At 45.4% G+C, this 17,910-nt stretch overlaps 1 protein-coding gene across 1 annotated transcript in view; it reads right to left on the bottom strand.

Moving 5' to 3' along the window:
• The window catches only part of VWA8 (von Willebrand factor A domain containing 8), a 3,012,337-nt gene that overhangs the window by 304,345 nt on the left and 2,690,082 nt on the right, over nt 1-17,910 (bottom strand). The window contains exon 39 of the mRNA XM_069639376.1: nt 13,086-13,242. Coding sequence (XP_069495477.1) covers nt 13,086-13,242 — 157 coding nt within the window. The remainder of the gene's footprint in view (nt 1-13,085; nt 13,243-17,910) is intronic.

Genomic DNA, 17,910 nt, shown 5'->3' with positions numbered 1-17,910 from the left:
GACCTATCCCAATCAGTGTGTATTATCAAATTGGGAGAAGCGGATAGTCGTGCATTATTTTTAACCACCAGATCTCACTCACTCTTTCGCAGCTTCATTAAAGGAGAGTTCCGGGACTTTTTTTTTATTGTCCCTACGGTTCGGCCATGTGTTTTTAAGCATAACTCGGTCGATCGTAGAAAACTTTCCTATGGACCTTACCCGACTTTTCGTCCATTAACGCACTCGAAATCAGCCTCCATTTTGTGATAATCCTATCATTTCCCCCCATGGACCTGGCTCACCTGCTTTTGCGGCACTAAATCAAATCCCCCGCCCCTGAGCCTGACATCAGCAGACGCGTACCGCCCATTTCCCAACGCCAAAGCATGTTTCGTGTCAACAATCGCTGCGCCTCAGCTAATAAACTGTCGCCATGGAAATGGCAGGACGCCTCTTTCCTCAATAAGTATAAACACACCGTTTCACAACACACAGCAGCAGATTTTCGATTCCATTACTCTCTGTGTGTTACTTTGAGTATTCTGTGACTCGTTTCTGTGCTCTGGTCAGCTACCTTCGCCGCTTCTAGGCCTTGTGAACACCTGTACCATCTCTGTAAATTATTTTACTTTCTTTACCACACAATGGCTACAATAATGCCGTATATGTACGAGCCCGAGTACACCGAGGAAGAACTACTGGAAAGGCAAGCACGCGAAAACGATGGGGATTCGGACGGCAGTTGGGAGGACCAGTCAACGGATGAAGAGCCTGGACCATGTCGCATGGACGGCGTCTCCACCTGGTGCACGTGCAATCTGTGCGAGCTAATGCCAACTGAGGAGGAGAACTGCTGCTGCCGTGAAAATTCCGGGTGCTTGGCCTACATTTCGGAAGGCGAGCCAAGTCCGCAATGCATCACCGAGCTGCCAGAGTTCAGGGAAGCCAGCCTCTCACGGACAGTGTTGAGGATGATGATGGTGCTTATGCACGAACTTTGCGGCACTGTTCGTCCGCGTAATCCGAGTAACGAGTAAGTATACTCTGGTTGTGATGTCAGTGATGCCACTACTATTTCATGGTCGTCTCATCATTCGAATGCATGTAAATTGGTTCCATGTTGTGCATTTTCTAGATAGAATTTTTTTCAAAGCAGAATGACATTTTTTACCTGAATCGACAGTGATAAGAAAGTTGTCATTTTAATACAGTTTGCATCTTTCATTTTCACAGGTGGTACAGGCTGGTGGCCTATCGTTGCTTCACTTGGTGGCTTCACGGGAGGCTCGGACACCGCGTTCGGAGAGTAATACCTGCCTGTGCGGTACTTGCCATTAGACAACATTTCCCCAGCGACAGTGGACAATACCGCGGATTTTCCCTGGATGTGCTGCAACCGCAACTTTACAATGTGTAATGTTTATTATTTATGTTCAATTGAAATTAAGATCTAAAATAAAACCCAACATTTATTTTAACAATGGTTGTTTTGATTTTTTAAATGAATCTAGTGTGTCTCCATTGAATAGTCTTCCTGTGCCTTGTCTTGTCACACCACATGTCTCCGGCCAGCATCCTCCCTCACGCAGGCCGCCCACCTTCAATCCACATAACCGTTGAACCCATATGCAGCAGACATACATATGTTATTTTGCGGGTTGGCATCAAGCCTCCCGGCCTTGCCTCCTCCCCCAAAAATACTTACCACACCACTTTGTTCAAGCGTTGGCAATAAAAGGAAGGCCGTTGGATTTTATTGACACAAAACATGGTTATAGGTAAATAATCAACATGGTTGATCATAATAAATCATCCTTTTGGGCACCGGGTACAGAGATGACCCCCTCTGGCCCGTGCCGCCTTGCCACCACAGGCCAGCCTGCTGCTGACTAACTGCCTAGGCATCCAGGGTCTCCAGGGTGAACTGCACCCATATATTCTCCTGGGAGGCTGAGGTATTTATAAACTCACCCCCCTGCCTTCCATGTACTAGATCCTTCAGCCTGCCTCTTACATGCAGTTAGATGGCCTCTCCTTGGTGAGGCCCTGCGGCAAACGAGTCTTGTCTGCACGACCACCGCCCCAATCCACCCCCCGCCCTATCAAAGGCAGTTCGCACCGGGGTACTTGCGCTGCCAAGTGGAGCTGTCGGGGAGCGATAAAGGCCAAGAGGTGCCAAAGACCATGTACACTTCAAAGTGGTCTATAGAGCATGGGTTGTTGTTCCCATGTCTACCTCCAGACCCCGTGTCTCCTGCCAAGCATCCCCCCTCACGCTGGACGCCCCCCTGCAATCCACATAAGTGTGTCTCCATTCACGAGTCTTCCTGTGTCTTGTCTGCACGACCACCGCCCCAATCCACCACCCGCCCTATCAAAGGCAGTTCGCACCGGGGTACTTGTGCTGGCAAGTGGAGCTGTCGGGGAGCGATAAAGGCCAAGAGGTGCCAAAGACCATGTACACTTCAAGGTGGTCTATAGAGCATGGGTTGTTGTTCCCATGTCTACCTCCAGACCCCGTGTCTCCTGCCAAGCATCCCCCCTCACGCTGGACGCCCCCCTGCAATCCACATAAGTGTGTCTCCATTCACGAGTCTTCCTGTGTCTTGTCTGCACGACCACCGCCCCAATCCACCCCCCGCCCTATCAAAGGCAGTTCGCACCGGGGTACTTGTGCTGGCAAGTGGAGCTGTCGGGGAGCGATAAAGGCCAAGAGGTGCCAAAGACCATGTACACTTCAAAGTGGTCTATAGAGCATGGGTTGTTGTTCCCATGTCTACCTCCAGACCCCGTGTCTCCTGCCAAGCATCCCCCCTCACGCTGGACGCCCCCTGCAAACCGCATAATGCCACGACATATACACGTCATTCATTCACAAACACACCCCTGTTTCGAATTCTTTATAACCCACTTCATATTTCTAATGAGAACTTCTTTGCACTTTGCTAGTCAACCCGTGAAGGTGCTGGTTATCTGCTCTTCGTCTCTGTGAACTTCCGTGACCACTTCGAGGAAACTCGTCAGTTTGCAACCTGTGAACGACAAGAAACTACTCTGATCCCTGCATCTAACTGTTTGCTCGTCAAGGTAAGGCCATGTACCATACTCATTTTGCGTCCAATTTCTTTTCGTTCAAGACAGTACATGCAAGGAACTAGTCACATGTTCTGAGTTTAGTCAAATTATTTTTCTATTTTTTTAAAGTTATTCAAATACTTATCCGCATGTGAATAACGTGTATAGTTCCAAGAACCAAAACATACCTTGCATTGAACCTTTTATGTGTCATTTAATTTTTTAACACATTGGTATTCATAGAGAATTGTTGATCTTTACTTTTCAGAACTTTCCACAATGCCTGCCTGTTCCATTGGCGGTTGCCCTTCGAAGACCCATAATAAATCTGAAGGTACTATAATGCATGTTTTCCCTAAGACAATAGATCAGATAAGAGAATGGGTCCGATATTGCGGATATCCACCCTCTGAGCTTGAAAGTAGAGTCCTAGAAGTCTTTGCGGACAAGAGGGGTGATCGATACCGCATCTGCAGCAGGCACTTTACCTCTGACATGTACTCCACATCATTGCTAATAAAGAAGAACACACCGCGAGCGAGGCGAAAATTGCTCTCAACCGCTATTCCCACTCTATTCGTCCACATCCCTCCACTGGTGAGTCAAGTTTACGTATTTATCTCTCGGCCTTGCGGTAGTGTGTAGCATTAGCTAACAATAATTTCCCCATTTATGTATCCACTCAATATGAAGGCTGAAGATTCTCCATCCGTGTCGTTATTGCAGTCATCAGCCACTTCAAGCGCCTATCGGGTAATCTTACTTGGCTATTCTGCCACTGACTTGTTTTAGGCATGTAAATCAATAGTTTTAATTTATCGTGTAATTATTTTACCTAATGGTACACCCTTGTACTCGTCCTCTAGTCTTTGTTTTCAGTTATAATTATTGTTATCCAAAATAATTCAAGTACTGTCTTTCAGGGAGATGCTGAGGAGTCCAACGTATTGACGACTACCGTTGATGTCACTCAGATGCTCGAGGTACGTTTCAGGACAGTTCCATCGATGGAGATCATCAGATCTTGCATTCTTGTAGCGTGATTGTTACACACAATGTTTCTATCGTTTTTAGCCATTGATATGTCCTTCTGTCGTCGCCCTCCTATGTGTCTTCTTTTTTCAATATTGTGTTCATTACTAATGAAAGTCCTATGTTTCAGGGAGTCGATGGAGCATTAGTCCAAGAAGAAGGGGGAGCGTGCAGTTACGGGTCGGCGCAACAGCTTGCAGAAGTGTGCACCGCAGTTACATCGTCCCTTGATGTTCTTATGCATTTCGAGGTATGGATACTGACAGTTCGATGAAGCGAAATCATATGACGTGATTACATCCGCTATACTTCCTTCTTTATTAACGCAAGTACTATGTTTCAGGGAGATGACGGAGCTTCTTCTACAAGAACATCACCCCTAGTAGTTGATGCAGATTTCTGGGTGGTGACACTTCCAACGATCGAGCAAATCGAATCATATTTAGATATCCATTATTTATTTTAGACAACTGATCATTTGTGCAGGTCTATTTAGATGAGCCGTTCACGCCTGCACAAACTTTCTGTTCTTTTTATCAAAATAGAAAACCATACTAATGCAATTACTGTGTTTCAGGGAGTCACTGAAGCATCATCTTCAATAATATCATCAATGGAAGTCTATGAGGAGCCCGAGGTATGGATCTTGACAGTTCCATCTAACTAGATCAACAATGCGTGAATAATTGTCGTTTGAATGTTCTACACAAAGCGTTCATTCGTGTTTTGCTATTGAGATGTACGTGGGTATTGGTCCCCAAGTACATTTTTTGTTTTCGATATTATTATACATACTAATGAAAGTTCTATGTTTCAGGGAGTCCATGGAGCGTCAGTGCGTGATGGATGTGCTTATCAGGAAAACATAGTCGTTGCAGCGCAAGAGGAAGTGGAGACATGCACACACGAGTCGGAGCAACAGCGTCCTGATGTTGAAGTTCGAGGCAAGAAAGTTTCAAAGAAAAGAAAGCAAAAGAAGGTTAGTGTCATGGTCACTATATTATGTTGTTTTTCACTGTTAATAGTTCAATACTGTAAGTTGTGTTTAAACTGAACACCCCTTTTCCAATCTGTCCTCTAGTTGCGAGTGGGTGTACGAACTAGATCTACACAGACAGTGAAGCGAACGAGAGATGTTGCTTGTCAAACCTTTTGGCAGGGACTTGAGACTGGAGAAGCATCGTGCCAATGGGAAGAATATGAAGTGATTGACAACGGAGCTATACCACCACCAGCCATTGATAGTGAATGTCCTCCTGGTAGTTCGGATGCAGTCGGAGATCAATTCACAGAATCCACACCCGCAAAAACTAAGACCGCGAGAAAGTTGAAGAAATTGTTTTATTCACCCATCGCCGGAGAAGGAACAGATGTTGCAATGGAAGAGAATGAAGTAAACGACAATGAAACACCATCAATATCACTGAACATAGCGGAAGACGATATCAGAGATTCTACCTTTCATGTGAGTGACATGTCCTCAACGTTACAGGCCGAACCAGCTGGGATGCAGAGTGACAGTATAAGGAAAGAGGCCAAATTCATTGTATTCGATAGTTGTTTGATTGATATTATTATTCGAATTAAATGTGGGCATTTGGTAGGTGGGGAAGTATGTGGGGAGCCATTGATTAATGTGACTCGTGCAATTCGAGGCACTAACCTTAAAATACATGCCACCTGTACAAAATATCATCCTTTCACATGGTCTGCACAACCTATGCTGGGACAACTGCCAGCAGGCAATCTACTTTGTGCAGCGGCTGCACTTTTTAGTGGTTCAAGTTTTAAAAAATTAGAGTCTTTCTTTCAGTTTGTGGGAATCCATTTCATTGCGAAAACTCAGTTCTACAAATACCAAACCGATTATCTATTTCCAGCCATTAGCGAAGCTTGGAGAATGGAAAAAATGTCTATTGATAGTACATTCGCGGGCAAACGGTTCAGGCTAGCCGGTGATGGACAGTGCGACAGCCCAGGATTTTCAGCCAAGTACTGCGCCTACCACTTTCAGGACATGGAAAGTAAGAAAATTGTGAGTTCGGTGGTCGTGCAGGTGTCACAAAGTACATCCTCAGTGGCCATGGAGAAAGTTGGCTTTGTAGCATCATTGCAAGAACTACAATCGCGGGGAATGGTGATCGACCTGATAGCCACGGACAGACACGTTTCAATTGCCAAGACAATGAGAGAACAGTACAAAAATATAAATCACCAATTTGACGTTTGGCATCTTGCAAAATCAATCAATAAAAAATTGTCGGCTGCAGGTAAAAAAAAAGAATTGCAAGGTATTTCACAGTGGTCCAAGTCAATCAGCAACCATCTTTGGTGGAGCTCAAAAACATGTGGAGGGTCGTTGGAAATTCTACTGGAAAAATGGCGTTCACCGATGGAACACGAACCAACATTTCCACAATTGTGAACATGGCCATTTGTCCACAGAGGAGGCACGGAAGAAGAAGTGGTTGATTCCTTCATCACCCACTCACAAAGCCATTGAAAAGATTGTATTTGATAAAACTATAACAAAAGATTTGAGGGGACTCACGGAATTCTGCCACACAGGAGATTTGGAGGTGTTCCACAATATGTGCCTCAAGTACAGGCCAAAACGATTGCATTTTGGCATGGAGGGCATGATAAATCGGACTCTTTTAGCGGTCTTGGCACATAACCATAATGTTGGCCGTCAACAAAGTAGGACGACCGGAACTTTAGGGACGCTTCGCTACAATAAGGCCTTCACTAAAAGAAGTAAACAATGGGTGATCAAACCAGTGTTTGAGGATATGCAATATGAGTTTATTGAGAAACTTATTGTTGACGTCCTAGATAGGCACATAAATGGAGTTGTGAACGAACCTGTGCAGGGGACAACTGCATTGCCACCCAACATAGCCTCTGTTCCATGTCCACCTAAAGAAGAACTCATTGAGAAATACACATCACGGTTTAAATGATTGTAATTTGATTGTCTGTTCTCTCGAGTCTCCTCATGTCGCAGGCCCATTGAATATGTGTATCTATCCAACCTTGTTCATTTGCGCATTAAATTAAACCAAACAGTAATATAAATCATTTTTCAAAAAATATAGAATGTCTCCGTATTTATGGTTCTGTGGGGCTGCAAAGCACGCAGACAAAATGCAAAGATGGAGTGTACATTTCAAGTCCTGTGAGAATGCCTTACACTGAATGTAGCTAACTAGGAATGTGTGCTCGTTCAAAGTGAAGGTCAGCTGCTTTGATTTTTTCTCGGGTGCCAGAATGGCCCACGACTCAGTATAAGGTTCTATTGTATTTTGACCTTGACAGGCCGGGACCACGTAAGAAACGATAATGAATATAATTTCAGAAACGAAAGCCATTTCATGTTCGTTCATTAGAAGAAATAACGTCGGCATAGAAGGAGTGGTATTTCGGGGCTGCCCTACGCACAGACACAATGGAAAATGCAAATATAATGTAAGTAACTCTTTAGATGAGTTTATACCGCAATTTAATTACTATACAGTAGCTTTAAAGACGGGTTAAGTTGTACTTGTTCGTTCTATGTGGCATATTGTTTTGTACCGCGCACTATCTTGGGGAGAACCGTCTACTTTTACGGAAGCACCTCAAAACCTTTGCTTCTGCTTTCTCTCTCCCTCTCCCCTGCTACAACTGGTCCACTGTCTGCGATCTCGGTCCTGGGCCCTTCCACTCTCCACCTGTACTCCCTGTCAACCCCTGCACTGAGGGACTGTCTCAGTATCCTACAGCCCCCCCTTGACGTTTAAAACCCAGTTGCACTGTCCTAGCTATGAAATAATTTCCCGACCGAATATATAAAATGAATAATTTTAATAAAGATCTGATGGTGAGACTAATTTCATTGTTTATGTTTTTCAAACAGGTACATCATGCATTACTGCATGTGTCACGAGTACCAGACACCAGCGGACGGCTTTTTTAACCGCCAGTTGCTTCTCCGCGTGAACAACGTTACCACCCTGACCATTTTATGGGACGATCGCCAAGTACAAGTATGCCCTTACGCGGTACTAACGGCTAGATGCAACATACAGACCGTTGTGGTGGCCTAGTGCCTCGTTGTTGGAACAGCCATGCGATTATCAATGCGACCGAAGAGCTTATTTTACCGTTAACCAACACCCTGTTTACTGCACACGAACATCGCTTGCCTCAAGACGAACTATTTTGGATCGAGAGCAAATAAAAATGAAAATCGCTGAATATTCTCTAAACATTTGATGTCCAATAAATGTACTTTGCCAAATGTACAATCTTGCAGTTTGCTTTTAAACCACAGTTTCATATTCCGAATTGTGGCGCTGTATTGTGAGATGATCTAAGACCCTGTGTACAGCAAAGGAACATTGCGTGCCTGAAAACAAACTTTTTGGAACGTGAGCAAATAAAAATGAAAATCGCTGAATATTATCTAAACATTTGATGTCAAATAAATGTACTTTACCAAATTTACAATCTTGCGGTTTGATTTAAAAGTACAGTTTCATATTGCGAATTGTGGCGCGCTGTGTTGTGTGAGCTGATCTGTGTTGATTTCCGGGTTCTGTGTGGAGTCGCGTAGAAGACGCCTGGGCGCGTTTGCCTGCGCAGCACAGTCACGTCACGGATAGAGGCGGGGAATATGAATGTTTTGATAAAGTCTGTTTCAGGGGCGGGGGATTTGATTTAGTGCCGCAAAAGCAGGTGAGCCAGGGCGTTGCGGCAAGTGATAGGATTATCATAAAATGGCGGCTGATTTCGAGTGCGTTAATGGACGAAAAGTCGGGTAAGGTCCATAGGAAAGTTTTCTACGATCGACCGAGTTAAGCTTAAAAACACATGGCCGAACCGTAGGGACAATAAAAAAAAAGTCCCGGAACTCTCCTTTAAGAGGGCTGATTGTCATTTTTGGTATATGCCTGCATGGAGTAGAATAGATCCAGTAGTGAATTGTTATCAATCGCCCCTCCCTCAGATGCTTCCTCGCAATTAGTGTCATTACTTGAACTCATTTGGCCATTAATGGTATGCAAGCTCACTTCCATTGGGTCTGGCTCGTTATTATCAACTACAACAACCGCCTTTTTAAAAAAGGTCGTTATTTTCCCTTTAGGTTGTGACTTAGCAGCCATCGGCTTTCCAGACTCAGGGGGCACACCTTGTATATCGCTCGTCCCCAGTCTTATCAACCGCGCTTGTTGCTCTTGCTGTCCCTTGCACAGATTGCATTTACTTTTTATTTTGCTGGCCATGTTTTAGGCAAAACAATTATGCAGCAGGGTTGGATAGGAGGTCACAATCAAAATGTATTGTGTCACGATGAAAATGTATGGTGTCGAGTTACTCTCCACGTTGCCTTCCCACTATTTTCTCCTTTCTAGTGGGAGGGGGGGGACTTCCTGTTCAGTAGGCAATGAAACGAATGAGACTCGTTAGTCTTGCTGCGGCCAGGCAGAACCCAGCATTTCCTTGTTATAGATAACAATCCGGTCTGCATGTGTGAGGCAGGCATGGTATCAAGTGAGACGCAGGGCCTCATTCCGAGTTTGGAGGAAGCTATGGTGCTATTTGCGCCATAGCTGCCTCCAAACCCGGGTCCGTGTCCAGTCTGGGTGAATGGGGACTTACCGGGACATTCTGACCTGTGCAGACCCGGTAAGTCCCCATTCATCCAACCATTCCCGATTCCCATTTGAGCCCCCGGAGGGCTCAATGGGAATGGGGAAGGTGCTAATTACGGGCCCGTTATTAGCGCCCTGGTCCCTTAGTGGGACCCGCAAAGGACGTGTGGTGAGACCACACGGCCTTTGCGTCTCCCACTAAGGGACCTCGGAATTGGGTGGTAAGGGTTTAACGGCACCGGTCTCCTTACCGGTGACCGCTAACCCTTACCGCCCCAACTCGGAATGAGGCCCACAGACTCAAAAGCTAAGGTTCCTGGGTTGGTGGAATGCCTGACTGGCCCTAACTCTAAAGGGATGGTTCCCTTAACTGAGGTTTCTAATGGCTGCCGTCGTCTAATAATCCAAAATAAAAGTCTGTCTGTGTCTAAACCTATGCTTTCCCTAACGCTTTACAAAAATGTAATAGGAAGTCTTTTTGAAAAGGAAAAATATTGGTTAAAAAAAAATGGCAAAACCAGAGTGGGTTTCAGGTGGTCTTCTCAGTGGGTCCCATTTGGTCAATCTCCCAGAGAGTTGTTCACTGAACAGCGCTGTTCATAAGTCCTTCTCCACAGGGCCCTTACAGTGAATTCAAATACCTTCAATGTCTGAGTTCCTTAGGGTTCCCATCCCCAAGCTTCAACTTGTTCACTTTACTTTCCTCAATGAGCCTCGCAGGGTTCCCTTCCTCAACCTCCGGCCTATTCCAGCTTTCAACACAAAACACAAAGGGCCTGATCACGAGTTGGGCGGTATCCCCGTGGTATTACCGCTGCAATACCACCAGAGCTATTAGCGTTACCCCCAACCCTCCCAGCGCTATTAGCGCTGGACCACGGGTTTGGCGGAACAGTAATTCTCCATTGGGCCCAATGGGGAATTTTTGGCGCAATTACCATCTGCAGTATTACTGCGCTGTAATTGCAATGAAAATAGGCAAATTCCCGGTGCATTTACCCCCAGCTCAAAGCTGGGGGTAAATACTGCCAAACCCATGATTTGGCAGACCTTTAAATGCGGCGGTAATAGCATTAGCGCCGCATTTAAGGGTTACCGCCAAACTCGTGATGACACTGAAAGTCTACTTTTGTCAATAGGCCTCTCAGGGTTCCCTTCCCCAAGCTCACACCTCTTTCAGCTTTCAAAACACAAAGCAATATTTATCACAGTTCCTTTTTGGTCTCTCTGGGTGCCATTCCTCAAGCTTAGGCCCCTCTAGCTCCAAACACCAATTCAACTGTTCAGGATATACATTTTCCATATGTATTCTTTCTTACATGCCATCCTCTCATGGTGTAGAATCAGAGGCTTTTTGAAAACGCCAGGCTCTTTGCTTTTCCTCAACGTGACCACTCTGACCCTTTTGCCCCTCTCTTTGTTTTCATGTGTTCCTTTCCCTTCGTCATGCAGACTTGCACTGTCCTTTATTCCTTCTCTTTATTGTGCCTCTTGCATGCTTCTTCCACTCTGCCATGCACCCTGATATATGATATGATATGATAGGTTATTTATAACACGCTTAATACCCTGAGGTTTCTAAGCGCGGACCCGGGGATCGAACCTGTGTTGCTCTGTGTCATCTTGCTTCCAAGGTGAGCACATTGCCGCTGAGCTATCCTCCCTTGTGCTTGTTTCTTTCTTTCTGGGTCACATGCACCCTTTTTTCTCTTCCTTTCGTGCCTCTTGCACCTTTTCCACAGACTTCTGCCCCCCTTTCCATTCGCATTACTCCATTGTCCAATTTCACTTTCTTTATCCTTGCCCACATGTGCGTCTCCCTAGTTCCAGGCTTACACTGTTACTTGCATCAAGGTCTTTGCACTCTTGAAATCTTCCTGTTAGTTTCAATCGAACACTCCCACAAATGTGGTCCTCTTTCTTAGGCGTTTCCAGTGTTAATATGTATCGAGGTTGTGCTCCTGGCTTTGCAGTGCTTTAAGAGTTACCGGGCTGACTTCTGTGATCGGCTCCACGGGCTCTTCGTTCCGGGGTCAGGGTTTCACAGCCTGCCCCTTGGACACTCCTCGGGCTCTCTCACCGGCGCAGGGGACCGAGCATTTGCATACACAGGTTCGGTAGGGAAAAGCACGCCTCTCGGTTCCCATATACAGGCCCTTCTCTGCTCCCTGGAGACACGGCTCCCTCCCCACGCTTCTGCTCTTTCATACTGCAGTTTTTCAGCATCTCGGCTTCCCGGTCTCTGTCGTCCAGTCCTGGGCAACTTGCTCTCCTGCTTGCTCATACATCTGTGTCAGACCACACCTTTTATAGTGAAAAGACCAGTTAAGTGGAGTCAGGTGTGAATGGTTACTATTAAATGCCTGACCCTGCCTGACTCGATCAGTGGGACAACTTGAGTTCTTTCTATGGTAGGTTTCGCTCATTTTCTCCATGTTATTCCTATGGGTAATCTTTATTGATCTTAGTTACCTCTTCCTAGTCTCAGTGTTTGTTGGAAACGGGGAGGGAGAGATGGGGTGAGATTGAAGATACCCCACAAAAGCTGAGCGAGAGTATGTTTGGGTGTTTTTGGAACTGGGGGAATACCATGCCTCGCCCTTGGGTCTCCTCCTCCCAACCCCTTGTGACCCTCCACTCAGGTGTTTCCCCCCTCACTTGTCCACCCCCAGCGTTGGGATCCAAAAGCAATGGCCCTTCCCTGGCCACCTGAATGGAAGATCCTGAGGGAGTGGGTCGGAGAAAACCGTCAGGTTTCTCACATGTGTCTGCACTTGTCAATGCACTACGCAAATGCGCATGCGCTGATGTGTGTGCCTTCCCACTATATGCTCCTTCGTCGTGGGAGGGCGGGTTCCAGTTCAGTAGCAAATTAAATCAATGAGACTAGTTAGTCTTGCTGCGCCAGGCAGAACCCAGTATTTCCTTATTATAGGTAACGATAGGTCTGCGTGCCTGCACTCGTCAATGCTCTCCGCAAGTGGATTTTGAAGAAATATATGAGCACTTAATTAATTAAAAAAAGTTTTGAGAAAAAAGAATACAAAAAAAAACGTTTTTTAAAATGTATTGGAAGTCGCCAAGTGAATTTGAAAAGTTTGTCTATCAGGTGCTTTGTCATTTATTAACTATACAATTTTTGACTAATATCACTTTTGGGCAGACTCAAAAGCAGTATTTATAGACAAGCGCTAGACAAACCAGAAAAAAGGAGAATACTGCCTTGAGATCCAGTGTATGCCTGCACATAATTCAACAAATAAAACTAAACATCCACATTTGAGCTCTGGTGCAAAGATCAACTTTTGTGACCGAAGACACATTTCTCCAATTGCATTCCAAGGAATTGATGTTACCGACCTCTGTTTGAAAGCCTTTTCTGCCATTTCCCTCGCAGCTCTCTTGACCTCTTCAGGAACTGCATCTTTCTCCGCCTGCGACACCTGGTGAACCTTATGTCCCGCATCAAGGCGGTAGGGTCCTCCTTTACCACCAAGGCCCGCCGTGTCTCTTCCACCTGGAACAGTCAGAATCAAGAAGCATGTCAACTTATTTCTTTTTCTTCCTTTTAAAAAATGTTGTATTCACATTTGCAAGTACAGATAATGAACAGTAATACATTGAATGCAATTTTCTATAATATTACAAAAATACATTGGAAACTATAAATCATCAATTCAGATCTATTTATTTTAGGTATCCAGCCATTGCTTCGAAAACATAGGGCCTCATTCCGAGATTGGAGGTAGCCATGGTGCTATTTGCGCCATGGCTGCCTCCAATACCGGGTCCGGCACCCGTCTGGTTCAATGGGGACTTACCGGTGCATTCCGACCCTGGAGGGACCGGTAAGTCCCCATTGAACCAACCATTCCCCATTCCCATTTGAGCCCCCATAGGGCTCAATGGGAATGGGGAAGCCGCTAATTACGGGCCTGCTAATAGCAGGCCCGTAATTAGCAGCCTGGTCCCCTAACGGGACCCGTAAGGGACGTCACTCCCCTTGTGGTTCCCACTAAGGGACCTCAGAATTGGGCGGTAAGGGATTACCGGCACCGGTCTCCTTACTGATGCCGGTAATCCATTACTGCCCAACTCATAATGACCCCCATAGTTTCGAATGCCAAAGTTTGAGAAAAAAATGCATCGAAAAAATGCATTTATTTTGTAGGTACAGGTTTTTTTTACTATAATGGGTTTTAAGGGGTAAAAAAACAGGGGATGGGGGACCCCCCATTAATAAAAAGAAAAAGAAAAAAGACATTTTTTCGATGCATTTGTTTCGAAACTTTTCCTTTCGAAACTTTGCCATTCGATACAATCACTAAGAACCATATTAATAGGATCTCACCCGAACAAACAAGCATGTCAACCTATTTATTTTTTCCGCTGTTCTCTGCACAACACTTTGAGAATCTATGCTCTTCTTTACAAGTTTGGCAGTGTGGGGGGAAAAATGGCAGCAATTCTGTTACAACCACTTGTTTTGGCTGTAATAGAATTACTGCCGTTTATCCTGCACTGCCAAATTATAATTTTTTGGCAGATTGATAGCTGGCGGATTTACCATGAGGTAAATCTGGTGGATATTTAAGGAAAATCACCCTGTAATCCAAAAATGGGGAGTTAGCACCACTTGCAATCCTGTGGTGACCCCACAGGACCAATTGGCGGTAACAACAATTGAGTTTGGTGGTAATTAGGCAGAATTACCACAGAGTTACCCCCAAACTAGTAATGAGGCCCTATGAGTACTTATCAAAGGAAATAATTGAAACAGTGCATGTCAGGGCACTGAGACAAGAATATCTGTACCTTACAGACTGACACAGGTCTAAGGTAGAGATCGCAGTATGTTGAGATTTGTAAGTACAGGCATACGTACTACTGTGCCTTGAAAATTAGTTAATTACTGTAGCTACTCAAAACTACTCAAAGACTGTGGTATACCTTTGACATGTGCTGTCAATACAATGACACAGTGGGAGCCAACCATTCGTTTTTTTTATTTGTTATGGTGCATGTATGTATATAGACTTTGTATGAGCACTGCCTGCTATCATTTATCCTTTGAGAGTCTGTACACAATGTGCAGCTAACCACAACCGTACTGTGGATAGCCTACTACATACATGCAGTCATACAGCAATGCACATTATCCACTTCCCCCTCCAGGAATATATGTACAGTATAACCCTAGGGTCTTTCATTAACGCCTGAGTCACAGTGTGAGCAGGGTTTGGGATTGAAAGACCTAATTAGAAATGTTCGAGGGAGAAAAGACCGAAGATAACATTTTCGAAACTCGAAATAATCTTCGGTCTTTTCTCCCCTGAACATTACACCCCTACCCACAACCCCAGCCCCCTACTTACCTTGCATTCTGACTCGCAGTGTCCCTGCAACGCCTGTTCCCTTTCACTTCCATGATGGGGAACCAGCGCCCCATGGTCCTTCCTTTATTTATTTATTCGGGACAGCTGCGGGGGACACTCCCACAACCCGCGCTCACAGTATAGTGAGCGACGGTTGCAGGGGACACCCCTGCACCCCTTTTGTTTGTGGGGATGGCTGCGGGGGTGTCCCCCGCACACCCCGTTCACAGTATAGTGAGCGGAGGTTGAGGGGACACCCTTTTTTGTTTTGTTCAAAAAAAGGAACTACCAAATGTTGTACTCTCCAAACGTCGAAATTCCTACGGGATTACCGAGTGACCCCTTATGGCTCAACTGGAGTTGCCCCAGCCGAGGAAATGTTTCAAAGATGGCCTAGAGGCCTTCTGCCAGACACAGTGCCTAGAGAACCAGCAGTGATTGATGATGACCAAGCGGAGAGTGACCAAAAAGATCAGACGGCAGGGGACAACATCAGCTGGCCCTAGGTACTGATAAGAAACCGGCACCCACAAGGAAAGATGTCATTGATTTATGAACCTAATCCCCTGGACGTTGTCACAGTAAAAGGGTCAATGATAACAGCATCCGATGGGAAGGCAACTGTCATGAGAAATGCTAGCTTCTTCAAGAGGCTGGGGGAGGGTGTCAGGCCGGAGACAGTCCCGAGAACAGACTGTGTGGAGGTATCAGATGAAGGTGGTGGGCCAGTCTGTCCGCCGGCTCCCCTGGATCGAGGGGACACCAGTGAGGAGAGTCAGAGCCGGGAAGGGGGCAGAAGGTTTCCCCAGAGGCCGTGGAGGGGGGACACCTGCCTGCCTCAGTGACTATGTACTGAACGCCTGAGTCGAGCAGTCTGGTCATGTGAAGGACTGTGCCACCTGTTGTGGTGTTAAGCCGGGACGTTATACACATGTTGGGGTGGGGGGTGGCAGTTTCATTACTCTGAGTGTTATCGAGTGTACTCCTGTTTATTTTGTTTCTTGTTATGAAAAGGAGGAGTGTTTTGTATGTGTCTTTAACAGATACACGCGGTGGAGTGACATAACTCCGCTGCGTGTGCGTAAATAAAGGGGGCATGTCACTTGAGTGCCGAAGCGTGCGTGGAGCCCGGTGAAGCAACTGTGTGTCATGTGTGCTCTGTTGGCTGGGGGGGGAGGGGGTTTGCGGCGCAGTGAAGGGCCTGCATGCACATCAGGCCACAATACAGCAGACATGATCTTATACATGTCATTCTACTTATTCTCATTCAATTACCTTACTATTCCTACTGTTTTTGAAATTGCATGTTTTTGTGACATAGGATATGTTTTTTTTATTATTATTTTTATTTTATTTTTCTCTTTTTCCCGTTCAATATTAATTACCCAGGTGTTGTTTTTGACCTTCTGTTATAATCTGACCGTCCAATTGTTCACCTACACTGATTGTACAGTTTAAGTTTTCATTGCATTACATTTGTTGAGTTTGCTGTTGCTTGCCTTTGACGTGTGAAATGTAATGTTTGTATTTCACAAGTTCACAACCTCTCGTTTAAAGATCACATCTAGCACACATAACATTTGAGTATACATAGCCCCCCAATCACTAAAAAGTATGTAATAAAAGATGGGATCACCAAATTGGGTTAAGGCTCTAAGTTTGTACAATTTACTTCAATTGCAGAATTCCAAGAACGGAGAATATATATTATTTTTTTTAAAAAAAATACAGGGTAAAACCATGCTCATACATTGTTTAACATGGGTTTCATCCATCAACTCTGTTCAATTTGTTTTACTGAAGAGAATTCCCAGTGAGTTGTCATGGGTTGTTTTGATGAAGGCCAGAGACCCAATACACATTTTTTAAATATTATGTAGTTTGTAGGCTAGCATTAAGAAAGTGCCCTGTTAAACGAATGTCGAGTGCTAAACTCATTCGGTCTATCGAGTTCGATCAAATGTCTGAAGTATTAAACGTCCTTTGCCCCCTAGAAACGTGAATTTAGAGCCACTGGCTCCCCCTGCAGCTGGCAAGGCCTACATAAGACACTGCAGAGGCATTCAGGAAGGAGCGATGCGCGCATGCTCGGGGCATGATGGGAGCTTGCAATGAATGGGCCTTGTGTTGGGCTCTGGTCTGAAGGCCCCCAGTAAACCCAAGCAAGAGGGACCTTTGAAGTGCACTTGCCTCCTTCTCTGGAGCTGTCGAGCTCAGCAAAGGGCGCATTCTTCCACAAAATGCATTCCACGCGGATCACACAAAAATTCGGTCTGACACTAATTTCATGATCAAAGTGGATCGACAAAAACACGGTAACTGTAAAGCAGGCGTTTAGCAGTAATCTGAAATAATCGCTGCCATCTGGCGCGCTTTTCTAGCCGTCGAGTGTTCATGCTCGTCTGCAGAGCCATGTTGTCAAAGTCAGTTACCACAACATGGCGCTCATGCTTTTGACCCTTGCCCGACAATGTCAAAGTGACGTTTTAAATAGGACTAGATAATTGTGAATTTACTGCGGCACTTCTGGTAGGTGCCAGACTGAAAGTGCTAGAAAGGAAGGTGTGTGACTTTTACAACCATTATGTAGAGTGCGGATAAAACGCGCACATGCTGCATTCTCAGCTGGTCAAAACGGAGCACTCTGCCACCACAGCATAGTATAAGGGTGGAGCAGGTGGGTGATGAGGTTCAAGACTAAGGAGATCATCATGAGTTTGGCAGCATAAGTAGCGCTAATATCGCCAAAAGGATTTACTGTTGCAATAGTGGGATCGCTGTCTAATTATGTTGAGATATCTGTATTCCTC

Source organism: Ambystoma mexicanum, chromosome 7q (genome assembly GCF_040938575.1).
Source record: "Ambystoma mexicanum isolate Mex_15411 chromosome 7q, UKY_AmexF1_1, whole genome shotgun sequence".
In the NCBI taxonomy this organism is placed as follows: domain Eukaryota; kingdom Metazoa; phylum Chordata; class Amphibia; order Caudata; family Ambystomatidae; genus Ambystoma; species Ambystoma mexicanum.
This window is presented reverse-complemented; position numbering and strand designations above follow the sequence as displayed.